General features: G+C 44.4%; 11 protein-coding genes across 11 annotated transcripts; 7 read left to right on the top strand and 4 right to left on the bottom strand.

The window, feature by feature from the left end:
• Window positions 1–924: 924 nt before the first annotated feature.
• VTP01DRAFT_1051 (uncharacterized protein) lies at window positions 925–2,108 on the top strand (the record flags this gene model as incomplete). Its single annotated transcript, XM_069378880.1, has 2 exons — window positions 925–1,689; window positions 1,755–2,108. 2 exons carry the CDS (start codon window positions 925–927, stop codon window positions 2,106–2,108), a joined length of 1,119 nt encoding a protein of 372 aa, XP_069238459.1.
• A 34-nt stretch (window positions 2,109–2,142) lies between these two features.
• On the top strand, window positions 2,143–3,333 carry VTP01DRAFT_1050 (uncharacterized protein; the record flags this gene model as incomplete). Its single annotated transcript, XM_069378869.1, has 1 exon — window positions 2,143–3,333. The coding sequence occupies one exon, from the start codon at window positions 2,143–2,145 to the stop codon at window positions 3,331–3,333; it is 1,191 nt and encodes a 396-aa protein (XP_069238458.1).
• A 92-nt stretch (window positions 3,334–3,425) lies between these two features.
• VTP01DRAFT_1049 (uncharacterized protein) lies at window positions 3,426–5,061 on the top strand (the record flags this gene model as incomplete). The annotated part of the gene is made up of 5 exons (XM_069378857.1): window positions 3,426–3,893; window positions 3,999–4,082; window positions 4,156–4,318; window positions 4,387–4,951; window positions 5,010–5,061. The coding sequence occupies 5 exons, from the start codon at window positions 3,426–3,428 to the stop codon at window positions 5,059–5,061; spliced, it is 1,332 nt and encodes a 443-aa protein (XP_069238457.1).
• A 1,322-nt stretch (window positions 5,062–6,383) lies between these two features.
• On the bottom strand, window positions 6,384–7,176 carry VTP01DRAFT_1048 (uncharacterized protein; the record flags this gene model as incomplete). Its single annotated transcript, XM_069378846.1, has 4 exons — window positions 6,384–6,495; window positions 6,562–6,812; window positions 6,873–7,009; window positions 7,062–7,176. 4 exons carry the CDS (start codon window positions 7,174–7,176, stop codon window positions 6,384–6,386), a joined length of 615 nt encoding a protein of 204 aa, XP_069238456.1.
• Window positions 7,177–8,446: 1,270 nt separating this feature from the next.
• Window positions 8,447–10,720, top strand: VTP01DRAFT_1047 (uncharacterized protein; the record flags this gene model as incomplete). The annotated part of the gene is made up of 13 exons (XM_069378835.1): window positions 8,447–8,525; window positions 8,589–8,764; window positions 8,820–8,928; window positions 9,003–9,019; window positions 9,090–9,152; window positions 9,220–9,337; window positions 9,391–9,502; window positions 9,563–9,644; window positions 9,697–9,991; window positions 10,057–10,120; window positions 10,180–10,235; window positions 10,305–10,360; window positions 10,418–10,720. The coding sequence occupies 13 exons, from the start codon at window positions 8,447–8,449 to the stop codon at window positions 10,718–10,720; spliced, it is 1,530 nt and encodes a 509-aa protein (XP_069238455.1).
• Window positions 10,721–10,811: 91 nt separating this feature from the next.
• Window positions 10,812–12,345, top strand: VTP01DRAFT_1046 (uncharacterized protein; the record flags this gene model as incomplete). The annotated part of the gene is made up of 3 exons (XM_069378824.1): window positions 10,812–11,866; window positions 11,939–12,032; window positions 12,109–12,345. The coding sequence occupies 3 exons, from the start codon at window positions 10,812–10,814 to the stop codon at window positions 12,343–12,345; spliced, it is 1,386 nt and encodes a 461-aa protein (XP_069238454.1).
• Window positions 12,346–12,354: 9 nt separating this feature from the next.
• Window positions 12,355–13,688, bottom strand: VTP01DRAFT_1045 (uncharacterized protein; the record flags this gene model as incomplete). Its single annotated transcript, XM_069378813.1, has 7 exons — window positions 12,355–12,789; window positions 12,857–12,929; window positions 12,992–13,054; window positions 13,117–13,353; window positions 13,415–13,512; window positions 13,572–13,594; window positions 13,649–13,688. 7 exons carry the CDS (start codon window positions 13,686–13,688, stop codon window positions 12,355–12,357), a joined length of 969 nt encoding a protein of 322 aa, XP_069238453.1.
• Window positions 13,689–14,153: 465 nt separating this feature from the next.
• On the top strand, window positions 14,154–17,290 carry VTP01DRAFT_1044 (uncharacterized protein; the record flags this gene model as incomplete). Its single annotated transcript, XM_069378802.1, has 14 exons — window positions 14,154–14,364; window positions 14,426–14,806; window positions 14,857–14,892; window positions 14,982–15,329; window positions 15,393–15,464; window positions 15,529–15,787; window positions 15,847–15,968; window positions 16,028–16,091; window positions 16,155–16,320; window positions 16,382–16,906; window positions 16,971–17,022; window positions 17,089–17,106; window positions 17,151–17,199; window positions 17,254–17,290. 14 exons carry the CDS (start codon window positions 14,154–14,156, stop codon window positions 17,288–17,290), a joined length of 2,340 nt encoding a protein of 779 aa, XP_069238452.1.
• A 19-nt stretch (window positions 17,291–17,309) lies between these two features.
• On the bottom strand, window positions 17,310–18,442 carry VTP01DRAFT_1043 (uncharacterized protein; the record flags this gene model as incomplete). The annotated part of the gene is made up of 5 exons (XM_069378791.1): window positions 17,310–17,484; window positions 17,546–17,774; window positions 17,831–18,058; window positions 18,136–18,288; window positions 18,355–18,442. The coding sequence occupies 5 exons, from the start codon at window positions 18,440–18,442 to the stop codon at window positions 17,310–17,312; spliced, it is 873 nt and encodes a 290-aa protein (XP_069238451.1).
• Window positions 18,443–18,895: 453 nt separating this feature from the next.
• On the top strand, window positions 18,896–19,820 carry VTP01DRAFT_1042 (uncharacterized protein; the record flags this gene model as incomplete). The annotated part of the gene is made up of 4 exons (XM_069378780.1): window positions 18,896–18,928; window positions 18,995–19,522; window positions 19,590–19,691; window positions 19,758–19,820. 4 exons carry the CDS (start codon window positions 18,896–18,898, stop codon window positions 19,818–19,820), a joined length of 726 nt encoding a protein of 241 aa, XP_069238450.1.
• Window positions 19,821–20,064: 244 nt separating this feature from the next.
• On the bottom strand, window positions 20,065–21,972 carry VTP01DRAFT_1041 (uncharacterized protein; the record flags this gene model as incomplete). Its single annotated transcript, XM_069378769.1, has 7 exons — window positions 20,065–20,130; window positions 20,191–20,745; window positions 20,820–21,385; window positions 21,447–21,582; window positions 21,651–21,733; window positions 21,795–21,876; window positions 21,934–21,972. The coding sequence occupies 7 exons, from the start codon at window positions 21,970–21,972 to the stop codon at window positions 20,065–20,067; spliced, it is 1,527 nt and encodes a 508-aa protein (XP_069238449.1).
• Between the last annotated feature and the right edge of the window lie 211 nt (window positions 21,973–22,183).

The raw sequence follows: 22,183 nt of genomic DNA, 5'->3' as shown, positions 1-22,183 counted from the left end.
AAAATCAATTCAATTACTTATGGCGCTATGTACGCTATTAATTATATAAACGGTTTGACATATCTAGCTGACAGGGCTTGGAATGTTCCAGCAGGGTCCCATGAGCCGGGTCATGAAAAGTTTTTCGTGCTCCGAGCTTCGGTCTAAAATTATTGATCACAAAAAACTTTAGAATTGGACGCTGTATTGCGTTCTCCTTTCCCCGTATCCTCATCTCAATCTCGAGATCTGCAAAGATGGACAACAACCTTCTTATAACAAGGCGTTTTATATTTTGCGAAAATAAAGGAAAATAGATATGAGACAATTTTGCATATTCAGGCTGAAGTGATCTTCTCAATCTAGGCAATTGTGAAATCTCATCTGCAGTTTCGATGAGCTCAACTAGAACTCGGCTTATGAAGAAATTCTTTTGGCCTGAGCAGCTCCAAAACGTTTTGTTTAATCCATTACGATCAACATTTGGAAGTTCTAATGGCTTCGAATACCATGTAAATTAGATTGTGACGCTGGCAAAGCTATATCATTTGAAAGATACGCAGTTCAGAGAATCATATCGATATCTGCTTGGGATACCGTTTCCTTCGATGTGGCATCGAATAGACTGCCTGAATGATTGTTCATCTACGAATGAGAAGTTATTTTGCCATTGACCACTGTGGTGATGTACATTACACTGTTCCTTTTCTTGCTTGTGAACACGCATCACTGTAGATATATGGTACTTAAAAAAGTCAAGGCTAAGTGCACTGTCAATTTCGGATAATCCATTTTCGAAAGGTCGATCCAGGGGTGTGCACTGAATCAAACTGATTGCCATCCCCTTGTTCTCAAGTCCCTTGCAAAAAGATTTCGTGCAAGATTGGAAACGATTATTATCGATAGTACACCGCTTTTCTCTTCTTTAAAGTTGTAGCCGCAATAATGTCTATTCCAGTAGAGGCGGCAACAGTCATGTTTGCACCTCAACCGGTGCGATCATCAAGAACTATTCTCGAGCCAGAACCTCGTCCCAGACGAAGGAGCTCACTCAACAAGAATGTGTATTTTGAAATATTCAAAAGAAACAGTGGAACGCCGTCCATCTTTGACGAATTCCTTCAAGGATGGTCCTCTCCTGCAAGTAAAAATGATACAGGCAGCCCAGTAGAAATTGTTTCCTTTCAACGGCCTCAGAATCCGGCACCTGAACACCAATCGACGATAGAGGAAGAACAGGATGAGGATGAGGAAGAAACGGGCTCCCTACCGGATGAATCGTTTGGAACGCCAAGAACGTCGACGAGTTCACCGGTGCCATTTGATCGACGTACATCGTTTATGAGTAGCAGCAGCAACAATTACGAATCGTTCGATGAAACGACAGGAACCAGGACGCGTCGGATGGATAGCGTGCAAGTAGGCAATCATATCAATGACTTGCTTGGCAAGGACGAAGTGAAGCATGCTGTCAGTGCGCTCCAGCAGGCTACGCAACACATGAACATGACAGATCTCAACCCGGAGCACAACGATGAACAGGTTGCGGATACATACTCTGATATGCTCGAGCGGTTATGCGAGCCAAATATGGCAAAATTGATCAACCAGATATCCGGCATCGATCTGAAAAGTAATCCACAGTCTATTTACAACTGTGTCATGTGGCGCATGTTTACCAAAGTCGTCGAATGTGGCTTTCAGCTGAGAGTAAGTTTCGGCTACTCATATATGCATTTGCAAATGTCGCACTAAAGACGAACGCATTTTCATAGCTAAAAGCCTATGTGACAATGGCAGTATTCTTGATGGATAACCATCAGGGCAGCCTAGCACTGCAAGCGCTCTATGCGATGCCGCGTCCAATATGGAATATGAGAGTATACAAGTTAGCAATTACGCTGCATTTGATGCAATCACCTAAACAAACGCAGCAAGCCGAACTATTGATTGCCGAATTTGGGAAATCATACATGGAAGTTGCTAATCCACTTGCGCCCACCGACCTGCCGCCCATGCGCATCGATCTACCTCTAAGGGCAACACAGCAAGAGAAATATAAGCTATGGATGTATTACCAGGCAGCGCTTACAGAGACAACGTGGGGTCGCAAAAAAGGAAGAATATGAGCAATGGCGGCACGAAGTAGGTCGAAGACAAAGCATGCGCAGAAGCAGCTCCATTGCACGCTGGGCCCTCGGGCGGTTAAATCTTGCTGGCAATGAGGAGGATCTGGAACAAACGAACAAGATCGATATGGATAACACAATGATATTTACAGCGCTCACCAGCAAGCAGTTTGAGTATGGATGGGAGATATACTGCCGAATAGGCGATGATGTAAACGAATTTACTCCCAGAGTGGTTATGCACCTATGTTGGCGCGCGTTCAGCGAAACACCAATGATGACACATTTATCTCGACGAGCAGAGTGGGAAAGTCGAGCTTGGGAAGTGTATGGACGGTTCATGTGCTCGGAATATCTCCATCCTGAGCAACCAGAAACGCCAGGATTTTTGTACGATCTAATGTCCATAACAGCATTCAGTGCAGAAAAGCGGGAGCGTGTACGATACACAAAAACGATAAGCGTCTACAACCTACTGCAAAGGTTGCGGCTCGATAATTTGCTTGCTGACGACCAAATTGTTGCGCCGGTATTGTGTATGTTCTTGTTGGAATGCAAAGGCGCACCGGCCACTATAGTCGAAACGTGTCACAAGGCTTTCAAGGTGTGGCAAACGAAGCGCCAGCTGGAAAGTGAACAAAGCGAGTCATTTTCTCTGTATTGGGCGCTGTCAGTTTTGTGCACTCGATCGGGTAACAAGGTTGACTTTATACAAGTTTTAGAGGATATCCTAGAGATCCTGGATAGACATGCAGAGTCAGGTGAAGCTATCACCTTGCCAACCTCCCTGCTGTGTCCCATTCAGACTTTCCACGACCGTTATCTTCGCTGCGGCGGCCATCGAGATGTGGATAAATGTTACTTTGACGACTACATCTTCCGCAGGGTCAAATACACCAACGACGACGACAGCAAAGAGGAGAGCAGCAATAATAATAACAAAGGAGTGGAGATGGACGCGTTTGGGTTTGTTCGAGCTTTGGAAATTCGGGATTATGATTCTTCAGCGCTTGTGGAACCTGAGCCGGAACCTATAGCGTACGTCGATCATGCGCTGCACAAACGTACCAACTTTCAAGACGCACTAGCAATTAATTTAGCCATGGCCGCGGCAACCGGTGCCCTCAAAGACGAAAAGCTAGAGCAACGTCGTGTTTTTATTACTAGAGATAAGGCAGAAAGCTTGATCCATCACTGTCTCGATGTTGTATCAAAAACCAGCTGACTCGCCCCACGTGACGCATAAGTAAAAAAGCTGCTTTTCGCGCTGAGCTTCCTTTTTTCTTCTCGTCACTTTAACATTGCTTGATCACTATAATGGGGAACGTGCCTTCAAAGAAACGAAAAGAACGTCCAAGTATTATACGCACCGATATACCCGACAATGAGCAGAATGAATCGACTGCTGCGTCTTTGAATTCCATTCTTGTCAATAGTTCTTTGAAGGCACAGCAATCTCCACCTCAACAGGCACCGCAACCTCCAAGCGCCAAGAACGCCTTCCAATACCCTAACAGCCTTGGGAGCGGCAGCAGCAGTGCATACAATGAGCAAAACGAGCAGTCGGTATCATCAAACCAAGACATCAATCAACTTACCTTCACTTCACAAAACCAACTTACGGCAACTTCGATTCGATCCATTGGTCGTAATCTGGATATCGACGAATGCATTTCTCGTCTGCTTGCGATTGGTTCCACCAACAAGATCCCAAAATTGCCTTTCAAGAACTCGGAAATCGTAGCAATCTGTCGAGCGGCGCAGGAAGTGTTTATGAGTCAACCCGTAAGCATCGATCAAATGAAACACGGGAGGAGATCATCGAGAAGAAAGATGTGCAGTTTTACTCACGTATATATTTCTGCTTTTTCGCCATATCTTTGTCGTCAGACCTTGATTGAATTGAATCCGCCTGTAAAGATTCTTGGAGATGTGCACGGGCAGTTCCATGACCTGCTGCGTTTATTCAATATGGTTAGTAATTTCCTAAAGATGTTCTCCTTTTTCGAAAGTGACAGAAAGCTGAAATGTGGATGACACATTTTAGGGGGGTTTTCCGCCGGAATCCAATTATTTGTTCCTGGGGGACTATGTCGATCGGGGAAAGCAAAGTCTCGAGACAATTTTGCTGCTGTTCTGTTACAAGATCAAGTATCCCGAGAATTTCTTCCTGCTGCGTGGAAACCACGAATGTGCAAACGTTACGCGAGGTAATGACTATATTACGGTACAAATAATGTAAGAAATGACATGTGAGGTACTCACCGCAATCCTACAGTATATGGCTTTTACGATGAATGCAAACGAAGGACAAATGTCAAAATATGGAAAACCTTTGTCGACGTTTTCAACACATTGCCAATTGCAGCACTGGTAGCTGGCAAGATATTCTGTGTACACGGCGGCCTCAGTCCATCAATGCAGTCGCTAGACGATGTGCGCAATATTATGCGACCGACGGACGTACCAGAGTACGGTTTGCTGAACGATCTTCTTTGGTCTGATCCGTCCGACACAGCGGTAGATTGGGAAGACAACGAGCGCGGTGTATCATATTGCTTTGGAAAACGTGTCGTAAATCAGTTTCTGGCAAAATACGACGTGGATCTTGTTTGTCGGGCACATATGGTAGTCGAAGATGGATACGAGTTTTTCAACGATCGCACGCTCGTAACAGTGTTTAGCGCACCAAACTACTGCGGCGAGTTTGATAACTTTGGTGCTATAATGAGTATCAATGAGGATCTGCTTTGTAGCTTTGAACTCTTGACACCAACAGAGCATCCGCCTGCAAGGATTGCAGCATTGAACAAGAGTCAAAGCAAAGGCGGTAGACGGCCGAGGTAACACCCTAAATGGAAAGAATGGTTTGTTCACTGGTACTAATAGCAATCCATTTAGCCCACCTATGATGGATCCTTTACCGCCACCACAAGAGCAAAGTGTTGCGTAATGCATTTTCCGCATCATTTTTCTTCCTCACATTGCTTTTACGCATTTTTTCCCAAGCCTTCCTTTCATCTCTTTTCGCTCTCTTCACAATTCATGATCCGTGTGATATATAATCCTCATCAATTCGTATTCACCATATATCCTTCCTGCCTTTGCTGTTTGAATATGTTTTCCTTTCTCTGTCTTTATCGCATCTATAAACTTACTTATCCGAACGTTAAACCGGTGTTATTCGCCTTGGTATGTTTGTTTATAGGTGCCAAGTCGCACAATTTACTTCATTGTAATATATATAAATAAGAGCTTGCCACCTTAACTGGGAAATTATGCCATCGCTTTGGTTTACGGAGGCTGCAAAAGCGATTTATAAATAGCGACCCTATCTTTTTTGGATACTGTAATAATTACATTGGTGGAAGTAGCTAAGCTGAAGGTGATAAACAAAATCTCAATGAGCTGATGGAGACTTCACATTGTTGATATCTGTCAGCTATTTAATCCATTGATTTTATCACCTAAGGCTTCAGCACAACTTTAGCATCCATTGCACCTCATCACTAAATTACCTCTGTTGACGTTTCCGGTAAGCAGCTGCTGGGTGTCGACCAAGCTATAAATGTTTTCGCTCCCCTTTATCTTTACATCATATTGCGCGCTGGTACCTTTCCCTTCCTCCTTTAAATATTAAAACAGAGTCCGCCTGATTTGCATTTCAACATGACAGGCAGGCAAACATCGATTTGGGACGCAAAAATGGTCGTATCAGGAAAGAATTCATCTGTTCATTGATATCGCTAAATAATGAGATGCTAGTAGTGGATATTAACAGAGAGAAAAAATGTCGCGTATAGTCTTAATGCGACAGAAGAAGAATGTTTGCTAGTGTGTGCTTTTTTGTCGAATCAATGCGATAAAAACCTAACAAAGTTCGAATAGGAACTGTATGAAGCGAGTGTGAAAGCTAAATGGCTTCACTCAGATGCGAACGAGTACTCTCTGGGGCCACGCCGTCCAGTAGTCGGAGTATATATTATAACCAATAAAAACACTGAAAATATCGGCTAAATAGTTTAGCCCATAGGCTATGCCTGTTATATAATTATTTTCTGTAGACACTAAAAAAGTTTTTGCGTCCGCCGAAGACGATGTTTCAAAAAGTGCATTGCACTTCTCGTCGAATCGGAATGCTTTGCGTAAGGCTCAAGCGTGATGACAATGACCGACTGAAGAGTATGCATGTTGATTCTCATAACTTTAAGACTATAACGGTATCTGACATGTGCCTACGCTTTTATTCACTTTTGCTAAAAAGAAAGCCCAAGATTACGCGGTTTTTCCTTTAACGTAGGTCGAAACAATTTTGCCAAAGTTGGTGCCTTGGGTCTTTGCTATCTCCTTTTCCTTGTCCGAGACCTGGCGGCTTCCATCTCCGTTCCTAAATATTACATCGACATCATCAGAGTTAAGGCTACGCTTTATCTCATATAAAAGTTTTACGTACGCGACAGTGCCAGCTCCGTAGGCAGATCCACCAACCACCTCTGAGTTGTCAAACAGATGTGGATGAGCAAAGCCGAATGGCACGTAGACGATGCCGTGATGAGCAAAGTAAGTGACGGTTGTCAACGCAGTTGTCTCCTGACCACCGTGTTGGGAAGCAGTAGAGAAGAAGGTGCCTGCAAACTTTCCTGCCAAAGCTCCAGAAGACCAGTGCTTGCCGGTAGCATCCAAGAGTGCCTTCACCTGTGCAGGCTATTGGAAACGAGGAATAGTTAGCAACTTTTTACGATAAGCTGCATTGACTTTAGCTACCATGGTGCCGAAACGCGTGCCAAATCCAAAAAGGAAACCATCTGGTTCAGTGAGTTGATCCACATTGATAACAGGAATATCAGGCTTTGGTGACGCGTGCATTTTGGTCAGGATCTCATCAGAGAGCGTCTCGGCAACTACAAATATCGTGAATTCCAGCTTTCTCCAAATATAGAGCAGAAGTAGTACCTTGAAAGATGGAAGCTTCGACGCCGGCTTCCTCCAGACCTTTCTTAACTTCCAATGCGAGGGTGTAAATATGGTGGTAGAGAGTGTAAATGATAATGTACACTTTGGGAGCCATGTGAAAGGATAATTAGTTGACAAACTTTGCTTCAAGAATGCAGCTTTATTTATACGGGCTGACATCTTGGTAATGGTGTGTGCATAATTCGGGGTTGATTACTGAGATCTTACCAAGCCGCCAAAGACCTACAGGAATGGCGACACCGATTTCAAAGCATTTGTAAGGAAACCCAGTTTCTTACTGTACATTGCTATTCTAGTCCAAGTGTCTACTCAGAAAGTTCCATGGAAAACATGATTGATTTTAGATTATGAGGAAAGACAAACCTACCCTTTAATATGTTTACTGCACGGATCGATCAACGTGCTTTTAGAATTTGGAATGCTTTACTAGATACTGGTTCCATTGACCTGTTGTCTCCCATATTCCATCGAATGTATATCACTCGTCAATTATATCAAGATCTATTCCACCTTTTAAACAGAAAGAAGCTGTGGGAAAATTACATGACCCGTGTGCTTGAGGGTGCACAGCTTTTGAGACCATTTTAGACTGACATAAAGTATGAGCGAGAGGTGCAGAGTCATGACGAAGATGCAGGAGCAAAGCATAAAGAGCAATTGCAATGTAACTTTTTCCGATGTGGCTGCTAAACAGATGTCCTGTTTCTTCCATATCTCGAATTCAAATTGCTTTTATAGAAAAATATCCAGGTGTACTGCTTTTATACGAGAATGTAGTAAATAGGAAAAAGGATCCACTAACTTCCTTAGACATCTGAAAGCAGTATCTATGATGCATACAATCTCCTTCAGCTTCCAGCAAAGCAGGCTTCGAAAGGAGATGCCTAAGAGCCATAGCAAAAAGGAGATTCAGCGACCCTCCTACTATAGTCACTTCCATGTTTAACACTACCCCGATCTCCTAACATGATGTTTTGCCCTTTAGAAGAGTTATATATTTCGATGCCTAGATGATAGAGACCTACAACTGCAGACACAGGAAAGGATTCTGCTATACATAAAAGCATCCGCTGCAGATTGTGTTTTTAAATTTTACAAGCTTAAGTATACAGGTGATCGTGCGAAGCGAAGGATTCCTTTTATTTTCACGGCTGCCTCCAAGAACTTGAAATCAACAAAAAAGAAAGGCTCGAATGCTTGACCTTGTACAGTTTTAAGGCTGTCGAACTTGATTATCCAAAATAGATGAAACTGACCCGTGCACTGACAAGATAAAGTTGTTAGGGAGTTGCACAAAATCCATTTTATTATGCATGACCGATTTTTCCATCAGTCTTTTTCACCCCAACGATCTCCATTTCGCAATGAGCAGTCTTGTTTATTACACTCCCGTGCACGAGATTCCAAGCATTGTCCAAAACCTCCGAGATCAGTTCGACAGTGGTAAGCAGCACGTTACGAACAATGCTACTTGTAGTGATAGACGCTTGACACGTGAAATCAAAGGCCTCACCAAGGATTTCGAGTTTCGCAAGAAGCAGCTCCAAAATATTCTTCGTTTCTTCGACGAAAATGCTACTGCTATCGACAAAGCGCTGTACGATGATCTGCATAAGCACAGAATAGAAGGAAGGATTTCAGAAGTTGCACCTGTTGTTGATGAATGCAAGTATTTGATCAAGGTACTTGACAAAGTCTTCACTGTGGTATAAAATTATATATGCTGACGCTACTCAGAATTTGGAGAAACTTGCAGAGCCTAAGAATACCAGTATACGATTCAAGATGCACGCCAATGCCAAGGTTTACGTTCGCAAAGAACCCAAAGGCGTTGTATTGGTTATTGGTAGGGCAATGTAACAGAATGTACGCTCAAACAGCTATTCTCACACTAGCCGTCTTTGTCTCCTTTGCTTGCAGGCGCGTGGAACTACCCTGTAAATACAAATGATTACACTGATTTCGCTCGGGTGACACAACTGACAAACTACATTTTGCCATTAATAGGTTCACCTGCTTTTGTTGCCCGTAGTGGGAGCCATTGCCGCCGGTAACTGCGTTGTGCTAAAGGTATCTAAGCCAGAAGATAAATTATAATGATGATAAGCAAGACCATACTCAAGTACATCGCCGTTAGCCTTCGGAAGTCGCTGAACACACGGCTGACTTCATATCGCGTGTCTTGCCACAATACTTGGACAAGCGAGCTTACGTTATTGTCAATGGAGGAGCTGAAGAAACAACAAAGCTGCTCGGTAAGTAACTAAATGCATAGATAACAACCGCTTCTCTTAATGCGATCCTGCAGAGGAAAAATTTGATCATATTTTCTACACTGGCAATGGCACTGTTGGAAGAATTGTCATGTCAGCAGCAGCAAAAACTCTCACTCCGGTCACTCTGGAGCTCGGTGGAAAATCGTAAATATGGTAGCCATAGTCTCGCAGCGTTCAATGTGTACTAAAGAAGAGGTCTTCTAGACCGGCAGTTGTTACATCAACGGCCGATATCGATATCGCTGCCCATCGTCTCATCTGGGGCAAACTTTTCAATACCGGTCAGGTAAACATTTAAAAAGGAACTTTAAAAATATTCATGCATTAACACGTAATAGACTTGCGTCGCGCCGGATTATGTTTTAGTTGTGAAAGAAAAAGCAGACGAACTCTTGTCAGCTATCCGCAGAGCATTGCGCGAATTCTATGGAAACAATGCAAAGGATAGTGATTCATACGGCAGGATTATCAATGCCCGCCATTTCGATCGCCTGAAGCGGATTTTGGATAATATCGAGAAGGACAAGATTGTCGTCGGTGGAGAATCAGACAGGGAGTCTCTCTTCATTGCACCAACCGTCGTGAGCCCTGTTGCGCCTGACGATCCTAACCTCATGCGTGCTGAAATTTTTGGTAAGAAAAAAGTTTAAATGAGCTGTGTCTCCCGTTTGCAGCAGTGCTGAATGCCAGCTATGTAGGTCCGATTCTTCCAATCGTTCCCGTGCAGGACCTCGAGGAGGCTGTAAAAGTCATTAAAGCTCAGTAAGTAGAGAGATGGTCGGATATCTATCCGATTCACAAATTCTAAAAACTTTTTGAAGCGATCATCCCTTGGCCATGTATATCTTTAGCACCAGCAGTGCAGAGTATAATTATGGTAAACTGCATTGAGCTGTTCTAACGCTTTTATCATTTGAGAAGTTCACTCAAACTACCATTTGAAAAGTATTGGACAAGACCAATTCTGGTGGAACTTTGGTTAACGATACCCTTGTGCATTTGGTATTGTCACGTATCTTCCAAATATTTAAATTTGTTACTGACTGCAAGATACATTAGCTCGAATTGTCTTTGCCATTTGGTGGTGTAGGCGGAAGCGGCATGGGCTCCTACCATGGGGAAAAATCGTTTGAGACTTTTACACACGAGCGAGCTACCATGGTCAAAACAAACGCCTTGGAAAGCCTTATGAAAACCAGATACCCACCTTACAATGACGACAAGGAAACTCTCATGTCCTTGCTGGTCTTTGGTTTACCATCCACAGCAACTGCCAAGGTCAAGACCATTGTCGGGCTCTTCGGCTCTGCTTGGAGAGTTATCACCACTAGTGGCGCGAGTAACAATCAAAGCAAGCTTTAAGTCCAATATTGGATCGAATAAAAACACATAGCAATTTTTGTATTATGTACCCGCACCGACCAAATTCGTCCCCATTTGTCCATCTTTTTCAATGCTTCGTTCAATACAGAAATGTTATCCAAAAGGACAGCTGGTAGTTACACGCCGGCTCTACACCTCCAAAGTGCGCGATCTACCCGTGGAGCCACGATTGAACTACACCTATTTAGCGCAGAATGCGGACGCTGTACAATCCAACATGCAGAAACGTAACCATGTTCTTGTGGATGCAAAGGAGATCAAGTCGCTGTACGAAAAGCGACTTGCAGTATACAACGAACTATCCAGATTGCGATCGCAAAGGAACGATCTTTCTAAACGTACCAAGTCTGAGCCGGGACGACGCGCCGAGATTATCAGTCAGGCACAAGCTGTCAAAACCAACATTAAAGAAAAAGAACAAGAACTAGACCAACTTGAAAAGGAATTATTAGAGCAGGCTCTCAAAATACCCAACGACAGCCATCCTGATACACCGGTTGGTCCAGAGGAAGCAGCGCGTATCATCAAGACGGTGGGAACACCTCGCCGGGATAAAGACCTGCAGGACCATGTAACTATAGCCGAACGGCTAGACATTTTGGATCTTTCACAAGCGGCGATAGTGAGTGGCTCAAGTTTCTATTATCTCCAAGGATACGGTGCATTTTTAGAAACAGCGCTGGTGCAATATGCTTTAAACAAAGCGGCATCGAGAGGATATTTAGCTGTAATGACACCAGATATTGTTCGCAAAAGCGTTGCATACGGTTGCGGCTTCCAACCTCGCACCGACGAGAGCTCACAAATATACCATCTAACGACGGAGCATGGAAATGAACCCGCTCAACTATGCCTTGCTGGCACGGCAGAGATTCCTCTGGCAGGCAAATTTGTTGGCAAGGTCCTGGAAGAGCAGACCTTGCCCCGACGACTTGTAGGCTACGGACATGCTTTTCGCGCAGAAGCTGGTGGCCGTGGAACAGAAACAAAGGGATTATACCGCGTACATCAATTCTCCAAAGTGGAATTGTTTGCAGTGACAGCACCGGCACAAAGCGAAGCAATGTTGCAGGAGTTTATCGATCTTCAAGAAGAAATGTACACTGAACTTGGCCTATGTTTTCGGTGAGCTACTCTGCAAGTCAGGAACGAGTATATACTGTGCTTACGAGAAGATATTATTTTATGGAAAAACAGAGTATTAGACATGCCGACAGAAGAACTTGGAGCAAGCGCATATCGAAAGTTTGACATAGAAGCATGGTTACCAGGACGGCAAAAGTGGGGAGAGGTAATATCCGATAACTTGTTTATGTGTACGTGGTATTTATCTCTGTATACATTCTATTTGTATATGCACTTCATAGATTTCGTCAGCCTCCAACTGTACAGACTACCAAGCACGAAGACTTTCGATTAGATATCGCCCTACGCGCATTGCTGACAAGAACACAGAGTTTTGTCACACAGTCAATGCTACAGCTATTGCAGTACCGCGGATTATTGTAGCTATACTCGAGACGTTCCAAAGACCAGACGGCACAGTAGAAATACCTCAGGTTCTCCATAAATGGTTGCCAGGGCAGCCGCGCGTTCTTTCGTGAGCGCAGCAATTAGACATACATTTCTTTCATGGAATTGGTAATTTGCTGTGTATCATCGCCGATATAGGGTTGCACTGCGCCGCCTTGCCTTTTAGCTCGTTGATTTTCCTTTCTTCGCATCTTGTCCAATCTCTTCTTCTCCCGAGCTGATATACGTTTCGGTTTCTTTGCAGATTGTTCTTTTGGAGAATCTTCGTTTTTCTCTTTTTGCTCCTCTTGCTCTTGTTGAACCGGCTGGCTTTTTGCCTCATTCTCATCTTCGTTTGCTGCTTCCTCATACAAAGCATCGATAACTTTATCTGTATCGCCCTTGTACTTTCGGAGCAAGCGTCGTATCTTGACCATATTAGCGTCAGGACACGCGCTCAAAATGACTTTCTCCTTTGAATCGAGGGGATCTTCAGACTCTTCAACGGGTGATTCGTCTTCTGCTCTTTCCGGGTCCTAGTATCGAAGATAATATACGATTTAATACATTGCAACATTTCCTGTTAAATAGAGCGGAAATCACCTTGATCTCTGGTGGGCCGGTAAACGGACCGTCTACGTTTCGTATCGAGCTATAATGTTCCCAATTGTGATAGCTAGCGGTCAAACAGATTTGAGTTAGCAAATACGCAAGCATAATTGTCTAATAAGCACATACGCAATGTGAAGTTTCTGGATATCCTCGTCATCATCTTGTGCATCCACACCGCTAATAACATAACTAGAGAAGGAACAGAGTGAGTTGGGTTCTATTGGGAGCCATCTGCAGGTAAAAGTACTCACACCATCCCCGGTTGGTACACTCTGATGTTGATACCTTTCATTCGAGCAAAAGCCGCAAGTTCCATATTGCCACCATATATACCATCCATTTCCATCGTGCTGACATGGTGATCTAATGTTCTGTCGTCTTCAACAAAATATTTGTATTCTTCTTCGTGATCGCGTAAGAACTGACAGACTTCCTGTCGTATCGTCTTGTGGTGCTTATCATCGCCGTAAAACTGGTCTGACAGTGCGCTAAGGGATAGTCAAATTAGTGATAACCGTTGGCGCTTATATAAATATGCAAATACTTTACCGAAACAGACAATTTCCGTCTCCTCGCATATCCTTGATACAAAGTCCATACTGCTTAAGCTGATCTTCAAAGCTCAAGCTTGAGTTTAAAGTGATTCTCTGATTGCAAAAGTCGTCAGGGCCAAGTTCAAGTCGCGCTAAGCTACGATCAATCTTACTCTGCGTGCTCGTCTAGCCTTGTCTGCAAAAGAAACAGTTGGTTATAGCTTCCTTAACTATTACTTAGCTGACCTACGCGCTTGCTTTTTTGCTTTTCGCGATTTCGCGTTGGTCATTTCATACAGTATTAGATCAACGGGTGGGCTGCCGTCGGAATAGCCTGAAATGGATGCTGCTTCTGAAAAGAGCCATACGACGTCATGTGATCATGGCAGTCGTCCACAAGACCTTCGGTCTGCAATATCTATTAAAAGATTGCCAATAAACTATGACTAGCATTATGTGCAGTTACAGTCCTGTTATGATCTAAGATGTTTCGATAGTAATGGATGCAAAATAGTTCGTTTTCCTTTCTTCTGTCACAAGTCAAAAGTCAGCAATAAAACCGGCATGTGGACAAGGTTGACTGTGCATCCTTTTCTCGTGGCACATTCAATCTTTCTCAGTGTGCAACCGTTATCTTCATTGTTTTCCTTTTTCCTTTCTGCTCACCGCCGTCGTTTCCAAAGTTTTCTTGCTTTATTTATTTATTTATTCTTGCAGACCTTGACAAGCAACTTTTGCTATCCTCCTGTTGCCAGATGAAATATTTCGCATCTTGGGCAAGTTCTGACTGTAAGAAATCTGTTGGCTTTGTGATAGTTTGGAGCGGGCTACTGGTCGTGCTGGTGCACGCCGCGGATAATGCAACTGATCCAGCCAGAGCGTCCGGAGACGATCTCAACAGCAAGGTACAGTCGAACTGGCGATACATAGTGATCGGTGTAGCTTCGGCGCTGTTTCTGGTTACAGGTAAGATGCCTGCGTATGGAGGGCCAAAACATGCATGTACTAAACTTGTGACACTTTCAAGTTATGCTCTACGTGCAGGTCCGTAAATCTCGCCAAGACCGGGCTCTGCAAGACTTGAATGACTTGCTTCAGCAAGATACGATGCGGCAGCGAACAGTATTGCTATTGCCTCACGACAGTGAGAGCCTAGTAGTCCACGAGCACTCAAACGTTATTGATCCAAATTTCCTCGAGCAACAATACCCGACCCAAGTATGGATGGAGATGCAGGAAACGCAGCCAGATGGAAAAAAGCATCCAGAAGAACAGAATGGGAAAATGCAGGTTGTTCTCTCTAAACTCTGTAATCAAACATGTGTGATTTGTCTTGAAGAGTTCGTTGATAACTACTCGCTGGTACGGAGACTCGGTTGCAATCATGTATTTCACAGAGATTGTATAGGTAGATGTATATTTTATTCTGATAAGCATACATGCTCAAGGTGTTGATAGATAACTGGTTAAAGAGATCAGCGCTGTGTCCTTTATGTAAATCGTCATTTGTGTTATATAGTTATCCTCTAACAGAAACTTAGATTAATACGTATATCCATCTTAATCCAAAAATGCACGATAAGTTGTTTTATGCTACAGATCAGTCCTTGTTCCGACACAACCAGCCAGTCGGCCCAACACGCGCTTCTACTCCTCTGTTGTCATTTCAAGTATGCAATGGCGACCGTTGTTAATTCTAATATGCGGCGTAGCCATGGTTTATCTGGCGAGTCTTCTGCAAGAAACTCCATATCCACACCCTCTCAAAGTTTACACTGCGGACACTACTCGATGGCGCTACACGCCCGATGACACGATCCTTTCAACAGTCGATGGATACCTGTACCTCACTGCATTCTGGTTTGAAGTTTCTCCAAAAGGGCGCAAGAGTGTGCTACATGGGATTGGACCTCTCAAGACCGGCGTGGTAGGTGAGGAACTATATCGTGAGCCCCGTAGATAGTGACAATCATCCAACTTGAGTTTCTCGCCAGGGCGTGTAACTCAATTAAGGAGACCTCTGCATACATTACTTGATCAGGATCCATCGATATCTGATGCAAATGGTATACTAACGCAAAAAAGAGAGCAGCAATGCGGTAACGGAATACTGACTCTAGGTTTGGGCAGGCTGGACATTAGTATTTGAACACGAGTTGGACGGTGCCATATCGAAACTATCTGAAGCCCCATACAGCGATGATCCGCTCCAGTTTGCAGCAATGTATTACGTTGTTGAAAACGAGACAGTGAAGCATTATGCTCGGTTATATTACATCAGGTATCAGGACGATCAACCACCAGTGTTTGAATACAAGAATGTCTTGTTGCCTGGATCAACCCGGATAACTTCGTTCAATCTGGAAAAGGATTCAATCTTATATTCTCGGTAAGAGTAAGCGCATAACTGCTGTTACTTATCAGTAAGCTTACATTGCATCCACGCAGTGATCCAGACATATACCGTTTCAGAATGATATCCTTGCCAGATGATCTTACACTGCCACCTCATTCTTCTGCAGCGTCTACAATCGCTTTAGGCCAGAATGAACCTGGAGATGAAATAAGGAGTAAGCTTAAAAAGATAGTCAAGCAAGAAAACGAACCAGCTGACCACAATGGTGAATAGAAAATATACTCAAGGAAGATATCGAAGAACACGCCGGTGTCCTCTGCAGAATATTTTCGCCAGTGTACGTTTGATTTCTTTGCAATATGCATGGCAGGAGTGAATTACTTACATCTGGTTATATTAGAAACGACACCTTCCGACTCGTGTCTCTAGACGTGCACCAGACGGAGCATGCGCTTTACGCCAATGTTTACATGGTGGATAATGCTAGCACGGCTACTCAGCTTTCTGAACTTCGTGGAGAGAATGTTAGTGGAAAGTGGTATCTAAGAGAACATTTACATAAGGAGGTACGGCTGCAGAAACATTGCACGACGACAATCAATGGTGATGTTAATGCAATTGTTGTAGCATGAAGTATTCACGGACGACTCTATGGAGTACATTGGATTTGCTGATGTCTCCCAGTTTCAGCATGTACAAAAGATTTCATTGCCTCGGTTATCTATGGTACGATCGAGGGATGCGCGAACGATAGTATTTCCATATGTACAAACGAGTTTTATCACTGTGGATTACACCGAAAAACCTAATGTGAGCGACGGGATCGAGTACTATGAATTGCTCCAAGACGAGATACGCTCCTACGACGACACGATCTCTGGCATGCAGTTAGATGAGAAAGGAGAATTGCTAGCAATTTGGACGGAGGCGAATATGGTGTACATCTACAAACGAGGAACTGCCGATATGCAGCGTGTAACCAAGCGGAAACCGTCGTTGCTGGACAAGATGGATCTATGGTTGGATGTGAGCATTCCGGATGAAGAAGACGATGATGAGGAGCGGATACAGCGGAGAAAGGAACAAGGTCTGCCGCTGGATTGGAAGCTCCGGATGGCAATACCTCTGTCAGATGGAGACATGGAGTCATCGGTAAGTGGATAATATTTGTATATTTCATTATATCTTTGCACTATGACTGAGACGTTCACTTCAGCATGTGAGTGCTGCCAGATTCTGGAGCACACCTCTCAAAGAGAACTACTTATGTACGTCTGCGAGCATTGGGTTATGGATAAGCCTACCACTTTTTTACTTACACAACTCTCTTGTAGTTACTGCTCTGCGAAATGGTGCGGTAAACTCATACTTGCTGGATGAGGTTGAGGAAATCCAGGAGAGCGAGTTTATGAATTTCTTATCGGGACGGTGGAACATGCTAATAGGTAAGAGAGTATAGCTCGTAAAGTGTTCTGGCAAATCTCACACGATGTATATAGCCATGATGATGGTCGTTCTCGCCTTTGTATTCAATGAATATCAATATCATGTATAATTACAATCCACCTCTTTTCTTTTGCTCTTCCGCCATCTTTTTAAACATTTCGATCGTGGCACTTTCTTTTGCACGATATTCTGCCATTTTGTCTTTGACAGGTGCCAGACGTTGCTGCTCCCTTTCAGCGCGACGTCGTTCTCGCCGTTCTTCGTTCCGTTTAGCAGCAGCCAAGCTCAAGGTGAAATGTTAGAATCGTTGGAGCTGATGCCAGCTGAGTATTGTCTTCGGTTTACCTCGCTTCGAAGCTGTCACCACCGCCGTAAATGTCAGCCTCGCTAAGCTCCACATCAGGACTTCGCTCTCGTTTGTGATACGCATTCATGGCCCGTCGCTTCGCAAGTTGAGCTTCTCGACCTGTTTCTTTCGGCGCTACCTCGTCAAGATAGTCTTCCCTCCTTTGACGTTCCAGCTTTCTTTCGTATTTTCGAGCCTTCCTTTCTTGCTCCAATTTATCCTCCAATTCTTTTGGCGTGTTACGTCATGTACCTCAAATCGAATTGCTTACTATTGATGCTTACCTTCTTGATCATATTTGCTGCTGCTGCTACCAGAGTACGACGCGGAGGGCAAGGCAGGTCCCACGTTTCGTCGTTTGCCCTTGCTAGAGCCTGCATCCGTTGCAGTATCCACAGAGTCTCTGACGGTATCCAATTCATGCTGATCAAGTTTCTTTGCAAACGCCCACTTGTATCCAGTGTTGTCTGCGGCAGATAGTCGAGCAGAGCTGATGCCTTGATAATATTTATCTGTGATGTTTGGTTTAGAAAAAGCAGCAGCAGCAGCAAAAAAGGAAGAAATTCGGCATTGCATAGATAACACTTACCATCGAGTTCACCGCGATTCCAGTACTTGACAAACTTTTTAAAGTAATGGCGCGATTCTTTGGAATCAAGATCGCTGAATCGGATATCCCTCTCTTCATTGAGCCAAAGTCGAAATTCTGAGGACTTTTCAAAGTAACTATCGCTCGAGATCGCTACAGCAACGTCATAGTTTTACATATCTGTATTCTGCAATGGGCGATTGTAAATAACCATATTACGTTCAATATCTCTGGACTTTGACTTTTTGCGATGGTGCCTGTCCTCGTCGTCCTCATGGCTGCTGCGGCGATGCTTTCGTGAGCTCATGATCTTGTGTCGTTTGTCCAGTTGCAGGAAGTAGCAAAGACAAATTTGAAGCGCGGACTCGAAAAATTATGCATTTTCGCGCTTATTGAATTCATATTAGATGCATCGCCAATTAAGTATACGTTGGATGTAGCGCAACGGCGTACTCTAGAAGACTTGGATTCGTTATATACATTGTAGTGAGAAGCATGACTGGAGCAATACATGTATGAAGTCAGGCCTGTCCATTCGAAATTCCTCTACAAGAGATCATAGCGAAGTAATCACCTGCAATCGATGTGAAGAATTTACACTAAACGTGTAATCATTTCCTTGCTCCACTTATTCCTAAATTATCTTTCTTATTTCTCAATGATATGGAAATGAAAGCAATGCTTTTTGGTGGGTGCCAGTAGTGATATATTCAGTCCAGACAGATCCGTGTCACCAACGGGTACCTTCCTTCTCCACCAAATGCCACAAATCACACACTGCATCTTTGATATGGTAATCACAAAGTAATTGCATTGCTAGGATCGAAGGCATTCTTACGAGCTCTCCTTGACAAACAAGGACGGGCTTTTGCTCGACACCGAGCGTGTGTACACCGAAGTAACGCAAGAGATTCTCGACAAGTACGCCAACGGAGTGCGATTCACATGGGAAGTCAAGAGCAAACTCATGGGCCGCACAGGCACCGAATCAGCAGCCATGGTAGTGGACGAGTACAAGCTGCCCATGACTGTGGAAGAATACTTGGATATCACCGGGCAACTGCAGGAAGAAAGGTTTCCGATGGTCAAACCGCTCCCTGGTGTAGAGCGTCTTGTTCGCCACCTTCACCAACACGGTGTGCCGATGGCCGTGGCAACTTCTTCAACGCGCAGCAAATTTGAATTGAAAACTTCAAGAAACAAGGAATTATTTGCCTTGTTTGATCATATCATTTGCGGTGACGACCCAGAGATCAAGAACGGCAAACCGTCGCCGGATTTGTTCCTGGCTGCGCAGCGCCGTCTCGGTAGTCCTCCGGCCGAGAACTGTCTCGTCTTTGAAGATGCTGTAAATGGAGTGCAGGCCGCACTGAATGCCAATATGCATGCAAGTTTAAATGAGAGTGGATGATAGTCAAACAAGACTTCCTAACCATTATTCCATCTGACAATAGGTCGCCTGGATTCCTGATGTTAACTTAGTCAAGGTATCTGGTGATATTGATGCTCACGGCGCGACCATCATACTAGGCTCTATGGAAGAGTTCAATCCAGAGGTACATTTTGATCGAGACGTAAACTTTTTTCTAATTGCATTAATGCGTATAATTATTACACTTCAGCATTTTGCCTTGCCAGCATTTAGTCCAGGAGGACAGGTAGAAGTGATGGATATTCGAGTATAGGCACTATCTGGCGGAAGGGTATAGCATCCACGAAATTCTTTCCGTGCCATGACCATCATTAGGACCCCCTTTTTATGATATTAATCTACATGTTCATTTTGTGAATGATTAATGCGTGCATTAAACTATCAGGTTTCCCAAAGTTTTGCATATTCTCAGCAGAAATTTTGTATGCGTAGCTTCTTTATCTGATGGATAATATGACTTGAGTTACAAACAAAAAGAAAAGGATAAAGGATGTTGTCTAGAAGTTGATGGCGTTGCCGAAGCTGGCAATCAAGCAGGCTTCTCTGAAAGCTTCACTCAAAGTCTAAAGAAATTGCATTGTCAGAGGCTAATAATCTTTCAAAACATGTCAGTATGAACTTACTGGGTGAGCATGGCAGGTACGACCCACATCTTCGGCAGAAGCACCATATTCAAGAGCCAGGCCAGCCTCGGCAATCATTTCACCAGCGTTGGGGCCAATAATGTGGACACCCAACATGCGGTCGGTCTCAGCATCGACGATAACCTTGACGAGACCGTCGGTGTCGTCGTTGGTACGTGCACGAGAGTTGGCAACGAAAGGATAGCTGCCAACCTTGTACTTAACACCGGCTTCCTTCAATTCCTGTTCGTTCTTGCCAACCCAGGCAACTTCGGGGTGAGTGTAGATGACGGAGGGAATAGCATCATAGTTGACGTGACCGTGACCGGTAGCAATCATTTCAGAGACGGCGAAACCTTCATCCTCGGCCTTGTGGGCCAACATGGGACCGAAAGTGGCATCACCAATGCAGCGGACGTTGGGGACGTTGGTCTTGAACTCAGAGTCGACAACGACGCGGCCGCGGTTGTCGAGCTCGACACCAATGTTCTCCAAGCCGAGACCCTTGGTGTAAGGGCGACGACCAATGGAGACAAGGACGACATCGGCTTCAAGCTGTTTACAATCAAGACAGAAATATCAGTAAATTGATAAATATTAGTCGGGAACATGGCATTCAATCCACTTACAGTTTCAGCGTTGCCACCCTTAGCAGCCTCAACATCAACCTGGACCTGGTCGCCAACGACCTTGGCACCGTTGACCTTGGTGCCCATCTTGAACTTGAGACCTTGCTTAGAAAGGAGCTTGTGGAAGGTCTTGGCCAGTTCTGCGTCCATACCAGCGCCGATGGCGTTCAAGTATTCAACAACAGTGACTTCAGCACCGAGGCGGGACCAGACAGAGCCCAACTCGAGACCAATGACACCAGCACCAATGACTACCAGCTTCTTGGGAACTTCGGGGAGTTCGAGAGCACCGGTGGAAGAGACAATCTTCTTTTCATCGAATTCAATACCAGGAATAGGAGTGGCTTCAGAACCAGTGGCAATGATAACGTTCTTGGCCTTCAAGGTGGACTGAGATCCGTCCAAACCGGCAACTTCAATCTCGTTGGGGGTAAGGAACTTGCCGGTACCCTTGACATAGTCGACGCCGTATTTCTTGAACAAGAATTCGACACCACGGGTGAGACCTGTGACAGCCTTAAGTCTGGCCTTGTGCATGTTGTCCAAGTTGAGCTTAACGTCACCGACTAGCAGATCAATTTAATACATAATTTCAATAATTTCTTTTAAATTTCAGGATATCCTTACCTTCAATACCACGGCTCTTCAAACCGTGCTTGACTTCGTGGTAGATATGGGAGTTGTTCAACATGGCCTTGGAGGGAATACAACCAACGTTCAAGCAAGTACCACCAAGGGTGCCACGCTTTTCGATACAAGCAGTCTATTGAAGAAAGAAGATGTATTAACGTCTCAAACCATCTTGGGCCTTTCCCGTGGCGTATAGCGTACCTTCAAACCTTGCTGGGCAGCCTTAATAGCAGCAGGGTAACCACCAGGACCGCCACCGATAACGACAACATCGTATTCAGTATCTAAATGGTATATTAATATTCCGGGTACATGCATATTCGCGCGTGCTAAAAGGCGACGTACCAGCAGCAGAGCTGTAGAAGCGATAGAAGCTGGTTGCGACAGGGGCCTTGAAGGACTTTACAGCCGCGTTGCGGGCGGCAATCTACAGAAAGGAAATTTAGACCGAGAATCTTACGTGTCACGCATTACGCAGACTTACGTTGGCCAACGGAGCCTTTGTGGTGACAAGTCTAAACATGACGTGGAGCGTCGGTGACAAGGGAGAGAAAGGGTGAAAAACTCGGCTGCCCCAAATGTGAGAATGTCTGAAAAAAGCGGACTTTCCCACATTTTCCCGGCTGGCACGGTGAACGTCACAGCGAATTCTCCCGATATACCTCTGGCAGTTTTCGCCTCTTATACGCGCTTCCGGGATCACAAGTCGCATAACTTATGATGCATCGTGAAAG

This window comes from Rhizomucor pusillus (genome assembly GCF_041956525.1).
Source record: "Rhizomucor pusillus strain CBS 183.67 unplaced genomic scaffold VTP01scaffold_10, whole genome shotgun sequence".
In the NCBI taxonomy this organism is placed as follows: Eukaryota; Fungi; Mucoromycota; class Mucoromycetes; order Mucorales; family Lichtheimiaceae; genus Rhizomucor; species Rhizomucor pusillus.
The sequence above is the reverse complement of the archived record's forward strand: the minus strand, read 5'-3'. Positions and strand labels throughout refer to the sequence as shown.